Source organism: Notechis scutatus, chromosome 4 (assembly GCF_049901735.1).
Source record: "Notechis scutatus isolate UNSWTSFEM ecotype Mainland chromosome 4, rNotScu1.2, whole genome shotgun sequence".
In the NCBI taxonomy this organism is placed as follows: Eukaryota; Metazoa; Chordata; class Lepidosauria; order Squamata; family Elapidae; genus Notechis; species Notechis scutatus.
In genome coordinates this window covers 98836401-98852381 of record NC_142012.1, presented here as the reverse complement: position 1 = coordinate 98852381, position 15981 = coordinate 98836401, and the positions used below count along the sequence as shown (strand labels likewise).

Sequence of the window (15981 nt, the reverse complement as noted above, 5' to 3'; positions counted from 1 at the left end):
TGTATATGTAAATAACGTAGTTGGGTTGGCAATGTATAAACTACAAATATATATGTTTATAGCTTTAAGGAAAAATACTGTAATGTATTATGCTGTGTTCTGGTTGGTTAATTATGCTACAAGTTGCCATAAGAGGGAGCTATAGATCATGGTTTAATTCTCTTTCTCTTTTTCACTGATGATCTCTATTGATACTTACTATGGACTGATACTGACTAACCCTGTTTATTTTAATATTCTGTTGATATCGAAGGTTATCTGTTGTATTATGGTTTGATATGTGTCTGCTGTATAAGACATGAAACCAGTAAGAAGACTATAACTGGATATTTTTGGACTGTTAAAAACGTGTATGACATGGACTGTTTATTGGACTGTTGCTATATCTTCAGGTAAACATTAATACAACTTGTTCAACTCTGTGTGGCTGTATATTTATTCATAACTGTTCTCATAAACCATTTTCCGTGTGCATATCCTTTTTATACAAGGGTTACTCTGCACATATCCTAACAGTAATAACTGGATACTTTCCCCCCTGCTCGTTTTAGAACATGGTCTCTGTGGATTTAAAATAAAACAAAGACTTTATCCTAAAACTCCAAGCCACCTTGACATTTGCATTGTTCTGATACATAGATCAATACTACTTAAAACTTACAATATATAAATACTCTGAAATATGCCAGAATACAGAAGAAAAATATTATGAAGACATGAGAAAGAGTATATTATGTGCTGCATGAGAGAAATAGATATTGGAATTGAAACTCTCCCAAAATCAGGGTGATTTTAGACATACAGCCAGTCAAAAACATCCATATCACAGGAAACAAATATAATAACTGCATTTAAATAATACCTCAGTTGTACTAATTTTAATAACTTGCAATCATAATACACACTACCAAAAAGCTTGTGAATGAAGTTTATTTGGGTTGAATGGTGAAGAATGCAATACAATACAGGTAAGACACTTTCAAGATGAATAAACCTCTAATTGCACAGGAGGCTTGAACCTCAACACAATCAAAATCATGATACAATCTGCCTTCTGAAAAATTGTTTTGCCATGCAAAATTAAAAACATTTTAACCAATCCTATGGTACCATTTAAAATGCTACCATTACCACAATAATTTACATCACATTAAATAATCATTCACAAAGAATGAAATATTTTCAATAATGAAAAAGGGTTTTTAATGCTTAAATCATAGTTAGCATAGTTTGCATGAATACTTGTTCAGGTATTTGGCTAAACTAGTGAATAGAAAACATGCAGTGCAAAGACCTCTTTTATTTAACTGAACTGTCCTTTATCCAGCAGTGACCATCATGAAGTAATGTTTACTATATTTTTCACACGATTTTATAAACCATCCATGCACTGACTTCACGTGCACAGCAATTATTTAAGACTCAAATCTAAGATACCATATGAACCAGACAATTTAAGCACTCTTGGCAATTTTTTTTAAAAAACCGTAATGTAATAATGATCTATAATTAAAAGTACATCATAGGACATTGTCTTAAAGGTTGAAAAACTGCAATTAATTGCTCATTTAAAATTGGATCAATGGAAAAAAATTGGAATTATATATACATATATATTACAGGCGAACCTGTAAGACGAAAAATACCTTGATTGAACTAAAGGAATAAGGAAACTACATTTTAGAAGAGGGTGTGTGGAAAAGTTTTCGGTGTTTTGAAAGGCATGGGTACCCCTTTTCCACCTTTGTCCCACATGCAAAAGATTCATTTTGATTTTATAGTGCCATTACATCTAAACAGAAATCAGGAACATATGCTTGTTCATTCTTAAATACCCTGTTTTAATGTTAATCAAAAGTTTTTCTACATTAGACAAATCATTAGCTAACTTATCCCTGTCCAAAAGATATCTTAAGTAATGATCAATGTGATGAGCAAGTGGAATGTTTACTAAATTCCTCAGGAATATGCACAATTTAGGAACAATCTACTGGAATACATTTTCCTCCATTAAACTCAACTAACTGAAGAAAAGCCAAATGAATGCTGCTGCTTAATTTGCAAGACTCAAAGGTGGTCTTTTCACAGTTGTTTGTGATGAAATGCAGATGGGGATGTGAAGTTTATATGTTTTCCATGTACTACAGTTTTGAAACACTTATTTTACAAATACAATGCAAATAAATATCAGGCTAGTAGAAAATATCTTATTTACAGTTTTACAAATGCAATCGTTCTCTGTGTAAATGTAGTGTTTTAAAGAACACAGTTTTAATAAAATGAGTTCCTGTATAGCAACAATTTGTTAGATTGCACTGAAATGGCAAATAGAAAACAAAGTTCAAGTTAATATCTGTTTTATAATTTAGTACAGACAAACTAGCATCACCTGGAATGAGATCTGTTAAAGTGCTGAAAAAGTTTCTGAATTTTTAGAAAACGTACTTTACAGTTATTAAAGCTTCATCTGTCAAAAATGTTAGATTTTATTCACATTTTCTACCACCAAGATGGGGAAGAGGGGAAGGAAGGATATATACGTGTATATATTAGCAATTAAGATTACTGCTAAATTTGACCTTTGTAAAATAGCTGGAGTTTCAAGCTTCTGTGGCAATTTCAGGCTTTACAATCTGGTAGGTAATCAAATATTCTGGATAGGCCTGAAAGATAAAAATGGGATTATCATTTCCTCACATTTTAAAAATGTAGTTACAGATGGTGGCAAAAACTATTTATAGCAAGTAAAAATTGTGTACACACACACACACACACACACACACACACACACACAGGCTGCCAAGAAAGGGAGCTGCCCATGGTCAAAATGACTACCATCAGGAATATCTACAAATAATTAAAGTATTTCCCCAATTTTTTTCCAATGCCCGCTGTTTATTGTATTTATTACAAAGATTTCTATGCTATTTTCTATACCAGGGGTGTCAAACGGCATCATCACATGACGTATCGTGTCTTTTTTCCCTTTCGCAAAACCAGGTGTGGGCGTGGCCAGTGCGTGATGCATCCAGCCCGCGAGTTTGACAGCCCTGTTCTTTGCTATAGCAAGATTTCTATACTCTAGGTAGGGTCTCAGTAGTTTATAAGAAAAGGCAATGCATTAAAACCCCAACTTATCTTTTATGGTAACATTTATAAATGAACTACTGGCCATAATTTTTATTTTCTAAAAACACCCGTGGGACCCAGAGAAATTCTAAAAATATCTGTACTTTGTTTTATAACATGTACACACTCCCGTTTCATTTTTTAAAAGGCATGTTAACTGCTAACAGACAAAATCCTGGACACCCCAAAAAAATATGCTATACTTTTTTTTTGCTGAACTAAGCAAAATAAAAGAGTTATGAATAGATTTTCATACATTTAAGGAAAACGTGCTTATTAGATATGTGAAATTTGTTGACTCATTAATACAACATCCAGGATCCAGACTAAAGACATTTGACATTTGTTTCAAAGGGAGGCTGCTTCATAATATTCTGTTTCCATGTCATGAATATTTTACATTCTAATATTTACAAAATAAACCATAAATACACTACCTGTTCTCCTCTGTAGATGACATATTCTGCTAAAGCTAGCCCATTCACGCTAGGTCGTCCAGTAACTGAATGGTGTCCTGGTGGAGAATGAGCCATTTTCATGGCACTAAACTGTAGGAATGATTTGCCCAAAGTTACTCGGCAAAAAAGCAACTGCCTATATTAAATAAGAGAAGCATTTCATTAGTAAATGTGTAAAAAACAAATCTAGTGAGGAAAGTAACCCTGAGTACAGGATTATGTAATAAAGATCCTGAGTACAATCTAAACATTATTTTAATCTATTAAAATGTTGCCTTTCTTTTTCCATTCAACTAACCCTATAGCAGAGACATTGTTCTTGGAAACCTCCAGGGAAGGGGAACACACAACTTCTGGAGGCAACTTGTGTCATCCGTTAATTGTTCTGACTGTCAGGAAAATTCCCCTTAATTCTAAGTTGGGTCTCTCTTTATTAATCTTCCATTTGTTTGTCTTGCTTGCCCCAAGGTACTTTGGAGAATAGTTGACTCCTCTTCTCTCTGACAGCCCCGCAAATGTTGGAAGACTGCTATCATGTCGCCCCTAGTCCTTTTTTTTGTTTGTTAGAATACAGTCTCAGTATCTTTTTTGTATCATGGTGATACAAAACTGATGCAGTATTCCAAGTGTAGTCATACCAGTGCAGTATAAAGAACACTTCATGTAATCTTGATACTATCCTTGATCCCAGGTTGATGGAACCTGGGGCTGCATTGGCTTTTTTGGCAGCCATAGCACGTTGCTACCTCATTAAGTGGTTGTTCACTAACCCCTAGATCCCTCATACAATAACTACTGTTGAGCCAGGCATCGCCTATTCTATATTGTGTGTTTGGCTTCTCATAAAATAACAGGAGAAACCAAACACACAGGTATAGAATTGGTGGTGCCTGGCTATAAAATAAAATAAAATTTGTTTAGACCCACTGAAATCTGTGTGCCAATAAGGAGCATGTAGCTATAAAAATAAACATAACTTACCTATGGCAGATGTAACAAGACCTGTCTTTGTGAATGGGGCAACCTGTGCCTCCACCAATACCATAGACATACTGGTTGCTTTTGGAAGAATTTTCAGCAAAATAAATTCCTGCTCCAAACATTCCTCCAATGTACGCATGCCTTTCATCAAAGCCTTTGTGAATAATTGCATTCACAAAAGGAGAGCCTGAAAATAAAACAGAAAGTGGTTTTTATATTCTTCGAATGGAAGTATTTTCCCATATTTATACATACAGTTTCTGCCACTTATGCAGAAAAACATACTAGAACATCTACCCCAGAAAAGAATTGTGACTGAATTAAATATTGGGAGGGTGGGGTGGGGTAGAATCTGATGAGGATTCTGGTATGGAATAAGACATCTAATTGGGCTACAACCAATTCTGATATGAAGCCTAATCTACATATTCCTTAACCAGTGCTGATTTAGTGCATCAGAGACAAGTTTGGTTTGAGATCTGTAAATCTATCACTGTACTACAGAACCTGACTCTAAATTAGGCATACCCAATCACTAAACATTCAGTTTTATGTAGGGCAGTTGCAGACACTGGAAATGCCCATCATAATCTAATTGCTTTGAGGTAAAATATATATTATTATATTGTTGGAGAGTAATTGTCCAAGTCGGATAGAAGGGTTAATCAGGGAAAGAGCCTGGATTTGTTATGTAAACACAATAAGGCAAGGTCTGACCACAACTTTCCCCACATACATCCCACAATGCCTGTGCCTTATCTGAGGCAGGGAACAATAAAATAGCTAGTTTGAAGGTGTGGGTCTGATTGTGCCTTTTTTGAATCAATAGCAATAGCATTTAGACTTATATACCGCTTTATAGTGCTTTACAGCCCTCTGTAAGCAGTTTACAAACTCAGCATATTGTTCCTGACAATTTGGGTCCTCATTTTACCCACCTCAGAAGGATGGAAGGCTGAGTCAACCTTGAGCCTGGTGAAATTTGAACTGGCAAATTGCAATCACAAGTAGCCTGCAGTACTGCACTCTAACTACTGTACCACCATGGCTCATGTATGTGACATGCATTTATCAATTACATACTCTGGAAATTCACTAATAGGATTTTGATTGAATTGCACAGGAATTCTTTTACTATACCAATTAATCAATTATTAGTTAAAAGTCAATAGAGAACTTATATACAGTATATAGTGATCAGAATTTCTAACAATGAACTGAACTGAAATCATCTGAAGAAATGCAATATAACTTTTAGACAAAATGAAATACCATGGAACAACATCCTTTCATTAGCATGATTATGATTCTCTTCAGAAACCTCTTTCCTCCTATGAGTGTATCTTTCCCAGAGTTTTTTGTTACATACTTTTTGTATCTAGAGGGGAAAAAATCCACAATTTCAGACAATGTTCTTCCATACTTTCTGATAGCAATTGCACTATACAATTAACATGGAATAAACAGATAATAATTCTTCCTAAAATAAATCCACACTGGTAAGATAAAGTTTATTTTTATAGAATTCTTGATAATCTAAAACCTTATATATATAACACTTTATTTGCGGTCACAGACCAAAACACAACAAAAGAAGAACATGGGAAAATTAATCATGAACAATTGGTCACCAAAAACTTGACTAAGGGGAATTACAGCGTTCTCCTCTGATGGTTACAACTCTTAAAAAAATTTGGAAACTAAAGAAGTGATATATGAGGAGCCATCCCCTAGACAATATAAGAACAAATTACTAACATTGGGTCTGGAAGGGTCTGTTTCAAGGAGAGACAGTAACTTAAATCTGCCTGCGTTATACATAGGGCAATATAAAAGGACATGCTAGATAGTCTTCAACTTATGACTGGTTGCCCAAACTGCAGTCTTGTGACCTTGGGGGCACGTTGTAATTTCAGAACAAAGCTGTAAGTAGCTTTTGGGGGCCAGTCATAATGTAAAATGGACACTAAGTGACTGGTCCTAAGTTGAGGACAACCTATTTTGAAGTACCTATTATTTGCATTTGAACTGATGTTTATATTTTTCAGGAATTATAGTGATCGAATGAGGGCATACATAAAGTTAAAACCACAAATTCAAATATAATTATAATAAGTAAATAATGTTAAGGAAAAAAACCATCAATACAGCAGAATAGCTTCAACTAGAATGCCAATCACTGTTATCTATTAGCTGAAGACAAAGATTCCAAATCCCAAATTTCTTTTAAAATAATGCATTATTATTTAGAAGTCACTACTAACCCCTGCATTATTATTTAGAAGTCACTACTAACCCCTTTCAGCTTTTAAAATTAATTATTCACTTAAGAGAAGAGTACCAGAGTTACCTACACATTACCTTTAAGATATTGTATCTGTTGAAAATTCCACCAGCATGGCCACCATCTCTGTGTTCTCGTACTGTGCTTTGCATCTTAATATTAAAATGTACACAGATAAACATATAAATAAAATCTAAATCAAAACACTTTAATTTAAATCAGCCGAATAAACCTTTGTCTGGAAATAATTTGCTCATAATTGATCAGAGATCTCTATCAGAGTTATGTAAATTGGCATTGGCTTATTTGGTAGAATCTCAAACACAGATTCATATAACCTCATCTGAAGCAGGTAGTTGGTAGATGAAATTTACATTAGTCCTCATTTCAATTAATTCTTTGGAGAGTCACAAGTACCGCTTATTATAATCTATTTCAAAAGATTATTTTTTTTCTGTTCAATCTTGTTTTATTCTTAAGTCTTCTGGTTTCTAGCTGGGTAACTTAGCCACTATACCAAACTGGCTCTCTCAAAAGATAATTTACTATTGCCACAATTATGATTATAGTACATTGTAAATGGCCCTTGGGTTTGAAGAGTAGAAAACAACAATACGAAATTATGATTAGTTGTTCCCAAAGAAGTCAGTGTTAATTGCTGAATCTGTCATGCCAGGAAAATTAGAGTTACATTTATTGTATTTCATAGCAATAGTTTTAACTAATGCTACCGTGTTTCTCCAATAACACGGCCTCCACCAATAGGAAGGCCCAGCATGGTTTCTAGGCATGAGGTGAAATTAAGTCCCACTCCAAAAATCTAGGCCTATTTAATACATGCGTTTCCCCGCCATTTCTCACATCGTTCATTAGAACTGCATGAGGTCAAGAGAAATGGGGGGAAGGGCAGGGGGATGGGGAGAAAACTTGCCTTTAGGAGTGCCCTGCAGGTAGCCTAGGCTAGAATACCCCGATCTACTGATAGAACATCAGCCGATTGAAGCTCCCCAAAGGCAGAGTCCCCAACTGCTTTGGGGCGAGGCATGGCTGCCCGTGTCCCCTCGCCATTAGGCAGTGTCTTTCGGGCGATGGAAGCTCCCCAAGGGCAGTCACCAGCCACTTCAATCAGCCGGTAGAAGCAGCCTCGGGGCGAGCGCACACACACACTCCCCTCGCTGCGAGACCGCTTCTCTCGGCCGACGAAAGCTCCCCAAAGGCAGAGTCCCCAGCCACTTCGGGATGAGGCGTGGCTGCCCTTGTCCCCTCGCCATTAGGCAGTGTCTTTCGGGCGATGGAAGGTCCCCAAGGGCAGTCACCAGCCACTTCAATCGGCCGGTAGAAGCAGCCTCGGGGTGAGCATGCACACACACACTCCCCTCGCCGCGAGGCCGCTTCTACCGGCCGATTGAAGTGGCTGGTGACTGCCCTTGGGGACCTTCCATCGCCCGAAAGACACTTGGCCTCGTGGAGAGGTACGTGCATATGGGCCGCTCTAGGTGGGGGAGGAAATTAAGTTACCCCCAAAAAGACGGCCTAGCCGTTTTTTCGGAGGTCAAAAAAAAAAAAAAAAAGGCCTGGCCTTATTTTGTGAGAAACACAGTAGATGTAATGTTTAAATAGTTAAGGATATACATCAATAATATACCTCATCCTCCACCGACTGAAACTCTTTATCATCAGGAGAGAGATCTATAAGGATTGTCCCACTACCCGAAGTATTCAATGTTAGATATGAATTAAGACCTAAGAGAAATGACAACATTAGTAATGCATCTTGAGTACATTTTAGACATACTGACTGATTCACGTTTTTTGGTGACTAAAATATATGAAAACTGCAACGTTACAATTTTGAACTACACAAATGCATAAAATGTAGCTTAAATATTTTAATTATAACATACCTTGCTGTCCAGAGATCAGCCTCTCAACTCCTTTTATTATTTTATGTCTATGACCATAAGCATTAATTCCAATTTCCTTTAATTCTCTGTGCCCCATTTCAACAAGTACATCCAATGTTATCTGCAAAGAAAAGGAATTATTAAATATTAAAATTATTAGTTTTCTTCATAAGAATTCAATAGATTGCCAAAAAGGTATGGTCAGGTTTTTGCATTTCAACTGATAGTGATTATGTTTTCTTAGAAGCCATATTGATACTTAATGCTTAGAAACAAGAGTGAAATAGTTATGCCATGCTAATAACAAAAACCTCCGTCTGATTCAACTTTAAGAAAACCTAGATTATCCAAAAGAATGATCAGATCACAATTTCTTAAAGTTTTTCTTAACCATTGAAATATATTGTACATTTGAAAATAAATCTTAACACTTTTTTCTTTAAAATGTAATTAAGAAAATATGTGAAAGCTCACTGCTTGAAGAGATACTTCTCTTATTATTTTACTATTGTTATCACTAATTTTTTAATACTTCTGTTTAAAATACAAGTAAATTTAATTAAAATCAAATAATTCAAGATGTTAGGAAATGAAGTATTACTACACATTTCAAATATTTCATACAAAGGCTTTGTTAAGATGCAACAAAACATACAAGGTTTGTAGCTACACAACCAAAACTCAGATATGTATGCTTTGTTAAAAATGCTTTCATGTTTAGTACAACTGTAACACTGAATTATTGGTGTAATTATTAATTAATATAGGTAAATCAGTGTTCATATCATATTTCCTGAAGTCTAGAAAAAATAATCTGCAGACAAAATCAATTCTCTAAAATGTATCTTACATTAGTTTAAGAAATATTTTAGAGAACTATAGAAATGAAAGAGGGAAAGCTGGTTTGTGTTCATTAGTATTTTAACTTAGCTGTTTGAAACTCAAGATATAATCAATCTCCAAATCTAAATCTTGGTTATGAACATTCTCCCAAGCTAAAATTTAAATCAATGATTTTGCAACTGTTTCCATTGAAATTTATTGTTTACTTGGTTTTCAAACCAAGACGGTTACTTACCTGCTCTCTTTCAAGTATGTCAATCAAATGTTCAAGTCCAAGATTTCTCACAAATTGATTGATGCTAAAATCTACATTGAGAACTAAATATGAAAAATTATTAGCTACATATAAATTGAACTGAAATTATTCTATCAGGCTACAGGCATGTGTTCACATCATTCTCTTCAAGAATATCCAGTGCAATATTTTCATAAAACTACCACATTGAAATATATAGTTTTAAAGTACAAATTGACCTTATCTTCCACTTAAAATTCTATTTAGTCAAATTAAATAATGTTAGGATCTTCTTAAATCTTGACTAATACATACATTGAACAAGTTTAAAAAACATTTTTGGTAGAATGTAGGATTCCATAGGAAATCCTACCGTAAATATAACATGTTGAAGTCCACAATTAGTTACTTTTGTGATGCTATTTTTTTCCCAAGAAAAACTCCCCAAATCTTAAAATATTAGAAATTGTATAAATCAGTTTCATGGCTGTCCACTTGTGTAAGCTTCAAGTAGATACATTTAACCCACAGATGGTTATTTAAGTGATCACTTAAATATGCTTTAATTTGGATTCTTGCACAGAGCAAGTGGTTGGACTAACAGTCCCTTTCCAATTCTATGATTCTGTATTAAAATTATGCCAAATATGAAGCTGTGATGGAAAAACATAGCTTTAGTCATATCATCATTAGATGTAAGCCTTAATGCATAAGTAAACTGCCTTTTGTTTAGCAACTTAAAGCTGACCCAGTAGAAAATTCCAGGCTCACCTTCTTTCTTTTCCAAACTAGAAGCTCCTTCAGCACCGCTTGTATTAACAACTGAGATTTCAGAAAAGCTACCAGACAAGCTGTCCAGACTACTGGCAGCTGACAAATTAGATGGACTGGATGGAATGGAAGAAAGTGCATCAGCTGATGTTCCTGGATTCTGAGACACATTTATAACCTGAGGCTTATAACAAGATGGCAAGGCAGAAAGCGGCATGGCAGCTGCCAAGAGTGCGCTAACATCATCTGCCTGGAAATTTTTAAAAAAATTAACATTCTGTTAAAATAGACACAACTACATACAAGTAAATTATAAGGTTAGATAAACAGTGCTTTACTTCAATTACTCTAATTTTCTTTTTGTTACTTACACTGTCATTTCAGATTCTCTGCCCAGAGGTTCCTTGAGTATGATAACTACGATGCCAAGACTGTATCATACTTAAATTTTAGTTCTAATTGTTTAAGGGTATGATTAAAATCTATTTCCTGTTACCAACTTGAACACAATCACTCTCTTGCTTTCTAACCTACCTCTCACAGGCTTAAAGATTAAAATGCTGCACTTATAACCTACAATCCTATACTCACTTACCTGGGAGAGTGCCTTGCTGAATTCAGAGGAACATATTTCTGAGTACTCAGTTGTAGGATAGCAATTTAAAAATCACTAAATGCTTATAGGATACAGCTAAATGCACAAAAGTGCCAATTGAGGCATAACAATGAATTTTGGACTTAACTTAATGTATTTACATTATTCATGGTATATTCATGGCATATATAGTTTACAGATATAAGACATTACATCTTGAAACAAAAATTCATTTCACAGTTAAAATACTTCCTAAAAATAACCTGTTACACTTATTTATGGGCCTTAAGATACTTAATTCCTAAAATTTAATGCAAAAACAATTTAAACTATAAAGCCACATTATTCATACAACATATGGTTTTAGTAATGCAGGAATGGTGTTTCAAACTAGAACACCATGGCTGGAATACCTCAAATTGCTTCTGGTTTTATTGGATTTACTTCCAGAAACTGCTGAAATCCCCAGGAGCAGCATGGTCCAAAGGGGACTGAATATTCTGAAGTTCTCTTGGAAATACAGTTCGTGGATCAATGGATTGTGCACATCTTTAATGATTCCCAAGTCGCATATAGCCCAGGAAACATGAATCTTGGACAAAGAGCACATATAGATGGCTCAAATTCCAACAAACCAAGCATGGCTGGTATTTTAAATGTGGTTTCTGGAGTCACGGATTAGGTTTAAACGTTGAAAACACCTAACTGCTTTTGTAATCCCGCACTTGCAAAAGCTACAGTTACATTCCTTGTGCCCATCTTCAATGAGATTTGTGGAGTTGCTGTCCTTGCTTGAGCTTGTAGTCCACAAACGGTAGCTACATGTTTTAAAACCCTCAAATCTGGTCAGCAGATGCCCTGGTCAGCAGCCAGCAACTGAAGCTCAATACAAACTTCTCAAAAAATTCCCATCACTTACGGTGACTAGGTCTAATGACGTTTGTCCTTCCTGGTTTTTCAGAGTAGGATCAGCTCCATGGGCCAATAATAAGGCACAAAGCTGTGTCCTTCCTTTCTGGGCTGCTTCATGCAAAGGTGTGAAAGCCCATTTGTCTGTAGCATTTACACACGCATTATATTTTATAAGCAAAGCTGCTACATCTACATGCTGGAAAATAAAATACATTTATATAGTGCAATCTTCAGGAAAAAAAACCCTTTTTTTCCTATAATTTGGTTCAGGACATTAATGTGCAATATACAAATCTTTAATTAATGCCACTTTTCACCACAAATGACCTTGGCTGGAAAGTGGATCTTTGAGATGGTGAAGTTTCAGATTGTCAAATTAAACTGGTGGTGTTGTTCTTTCTATATATTCTTACACCCTCCATTTCTTACTAGAATTATTTTGCTAGATTCATGGACATTTAAAAAAAAAAAGCTATAGTGTTTTTATTGTCATCCTTCCCGCAAGTAGAAAAAGTGAACTCTTGGTGAAAGAGTTGTCCTTAAAGATAAGTTAAGACCACCTTTCATTTTCTAAAACAACCACATTAGTTGCAAACAGACCTTTTAAACATACAACACATAATGAGTATGTCTTGTCTTGACTGCTGAAGTCATACTCCCAACTTTTGAATATACAAAGGGATACACTACAGCCTGGGCAAGAACTTTTGGTTAAAAACAAACAAACAAACCCTGATAGAGAAAAGCAATACTGAAGCAAACACAAAAGCAAATCCTTGCCACTGGCAGAGCTTTGCAGTATTCTAAAGAGGTGAAGAAAAACTGAATTGTAGACTTACTTAAGTCTATTATGCTTTAGACCTCTCTTTCAAATTACTTTGAAATTGGAAAAAACAAAAACAAATTAGTAATTACAAATTTAGTTCTGACTGATTATACCGTAGCAAACTGAAGTGCACAGCTAAATTATCTTTCCGCAGTCTACTGAGATCAACGTTAGGGAAGTGAGGACAGTTCTAGATGACCTAACTACATCAAAACTTCAACATCTTACTGAATGAAGCTTACAATCCTGAAAAATACCTTTTTCCATCAGAAAAATCTAAATACATAATCGCAAAGAGCCTATGTGTAACATACTACTAGCAATGCTTTTCTTTTTCAACTGGTTTTCATCAGGTCCGCTACAGTCTGGTCACTTTAATCTCAGAATGTCAGGGATGGGAGTAGAGGAGAACTGAGACAGCTAACCTCAGATCTAATTTTTTGGACTTTCACCTGTAATTTTTTTGCCTATAGATATATCAGAAAGTTTAAAACACACCACACTTAACACAATGTTTGTTTCATATTATTATGAGGAACATTTCATATTATGATTGGTCACAACCAGTTGGATTATACTGAATTTGGCATTTTTATTCACCTACTGAGTCCATCCCTAGGAACTAAGATTGATCTGTGCTGTTTGATAGTTTTTATTTTATTTACCATATTTTTCACACTCTGCCTGATTATAAGAATCACCTGACCATAGATGCACCTAGATTTAGAGGAGGAAAACAAGAAAAAAAATCAGGCAGAGCCTGAGAGGACCAGAGATAGGTGTCCTCTCATGTGCCAGCTCTGCCTATTAATTCCTGCACTGAGGAAAAGAGTCAGAAGAGGTGGACAATGACAAAGACAGAAGAGGTGGGGTTCAAGCACCGAAAAAGGACCCCACCGCTGCACCCTGGCTGCTATTCACCAAAGGACCAGCACAGACGCACAGACATTGCCACTCATTTTGGGGGGGGGGGGAGTGCATCCTATGGAGCGAAAAATGCGGTATTTGCATCCCCCCTTTATTATTTTTACAAACACATCTAACACATCTTCCTATTTTCCCCACAACAACCCTGTGAGGTGGGTTAGGCTGAAGAGAGTAACTGGTCCAAAATCATCCAACTGGCTTTCATTCAGGTACTCTCAGTCTCCCACTTTCTAGCCTGTTAGAGGCATCATCAAAATATATAAGCTGTTCCAAGTAAAGCTGCCTTTTGGAATTGACTGATGGTAATTTTGTCAATGCCGATGGTGTTCAAGTGATGTTACAGATGTTTTGGGATTGCACCCAAGGCACTTGTCACCATTGGTAATATCTTTGCATTATTTTACCACAGTTGTTCTACATCCATTTACAGGTCTTTTTGTCTTGTCTGCTGTCTCCATGTATTACCACATCCAGTATCCAGACTTTTTTTGTCATTCTTACCAACAATTGTTAAGTCTGGAGTGATTAGTGGCAAGTGATTGTCTATTTGAATTCTAAAATCCTAGAGCACTTTAGCTTCTTCCTTTTCTATTATTTTGTCTATTTGTTGTCCCACAAATTTATGATTAATTCCATATTACTATGGAAATGACTGAATATGAATCCATTGGGACATATAACATTCCTTCAGGTAGAAAAGCCCAATTCTGCCATTTCTTTAATGATACCAAGGCTATGTATGTGATTATCTTGGTCATTTTTGCATTCATTATAATTCTATAAGGAGATGAAGCTTACAAATACTGACTTGCTTAAAGTCATCCGGTGACCAACAAAGATGATGGGTATCTCTGAATGGGTCTTTGTACTTCAATTCTGTCAGTCCTAGTTCACCACTTGGATCTCAACATTACACTAATGTCCATAAATATGTTCTGCTCTTTATACTGAAATAATCATAGATTTCATTGCACATAAAATCTCAATGTATCGGTGAAATAATACAATGCAAAAAGAACGGAATTGCTGCAATTTTGACTAGGGATCATCCCGCTGAAAACAAACAGAACAAAATTTGTGCTCATAGGTGAGATTTCACTAGAATATTTCCTTCATTCTATTAAGCAAACTCATAGTTTGATTCCCAGAGTCGCAAAATGGAAACAAAACAGTTACTCTATATTTTCACGCTAAATCATTAGTTTAAGTAGAGACTTCCCATAGTATAAACTATTCTAAACTGAAGGAGAAAAAGAATAACGATAATTAAAACATGAAGAGATTTTTTGAATCTTTCAGAAATTTACTGATGGGACACATTGTTATATTGCTTTGTTTTTGTAGCAATCATGGTGGAAGCAATTTCTATCCATATATGCAAATAGGAAAAAGCCTTGAAACTGCAGTGCCAGAAAGGTTTAAGAGACCCACGCTGGATCCTTTAAAACCGATGTATAATTTTAAAAGGTTTGCAATGAACAATCAAACTACTTACCCCATAGGATGCTGCATTATGTAAAGGAATTAAACCTCCTTTGTCCTGTGCATTTACATCAGCGCCGTGCTGTAATAAGTACTCAGCAACTTCCAAATTGTTGTAACCAGCTAGGAGGTAGTGAGAACAAATACTTTTAATAAATTATTCTGTATCTGACTAAACAATTACGATAAAGAGCATCACCTACTTCTTTTCCTGTTTTCTGAACATTAATCCACAGGTACTTTTTTTTTTCAACACAGGCAGCCATATATAAGCAGAAGTCACGTGGAGCAAAGCACAATGGCAGACTTGCTTGTCTTTTTGCATTAAAAATTCCAGGTTCAACTCTTTACGTCACCAGTAAAAACAGGTAGGAAGAACCAAGATCTAAGATCCTGGAAACTTTCAGCTTTTCAGAATAGACAGATGATGGAATACATTATATTATCCAAATATCTGATACTGTAAGATAGGTTTCATATATCTCTCATGGGGCATTTTTCAAAATTAAAACCCAAATATATCTGAAGTAGGGCTTTGACAACCATTAACAATTATTGCTATTAATATACTTATTTTGTTCAGTCCTTTATAATGATTTAACCAATACACTTTGATGTTCTACTCCAGAATCCT

General features: G+C 35.4%; 1 protein-coding gene across 5 annotated transcripts in view; it reads right to left on the bottom strand.

Annotated features, from left to right (window-relative positions):
- Positions 1-914: 914 nt before the first annotated feature.
- The window catches only part of TNKS2 (tankyrase 2), a 35072-nt gene continuing 20005 nt past the window's right edge, over positions 915-15981 (bottom strand). For 3 of the 5 annotated variants that reach the window (XM_026670773.2, XM_087964185.1, XM_087964186.1), the window contains 11 exons: positions 15361-15470; positions 12120-12308; positions 10606-10855; positions 9835-9917; positions 8757-8877; positions 8498-8595; positions 6930-7004; positions 5841-5946; positions 4569-4755; positions 3567-3723; positions 915-2663 (listed from right to left, as the gene is read on the bottom strand). In XM_026670773.2, the coding sequence (XP_026526558.2) occupies positions 2601-2663; positions 3567-3723; positions 4569-4755; positions 5841-5946; positions 6930-7004; positions 8498-8595; positions 8757-8877; positions 9835-9917; positions 10606-10855; positions 12120-12308; positions 15361-15470 (1439 nt within the window). In that variant the 3' untranslated portion in view covers positions 915-2600. The remainder of the gene's footprint in view (positions 2664-3566; positions 3724-4568; positions 4756-5840; positions 5947-6929; positions 7005-8497; positions 8596-8756; positions 8878-9834; positions 9918-10605; positions 10856-12119; positions 12309-15360; positions 15471-15981) is intronic. The other 2 variants (XM_026670775.2, XM_087964187.1) reach the window with 1 other exon arrangement.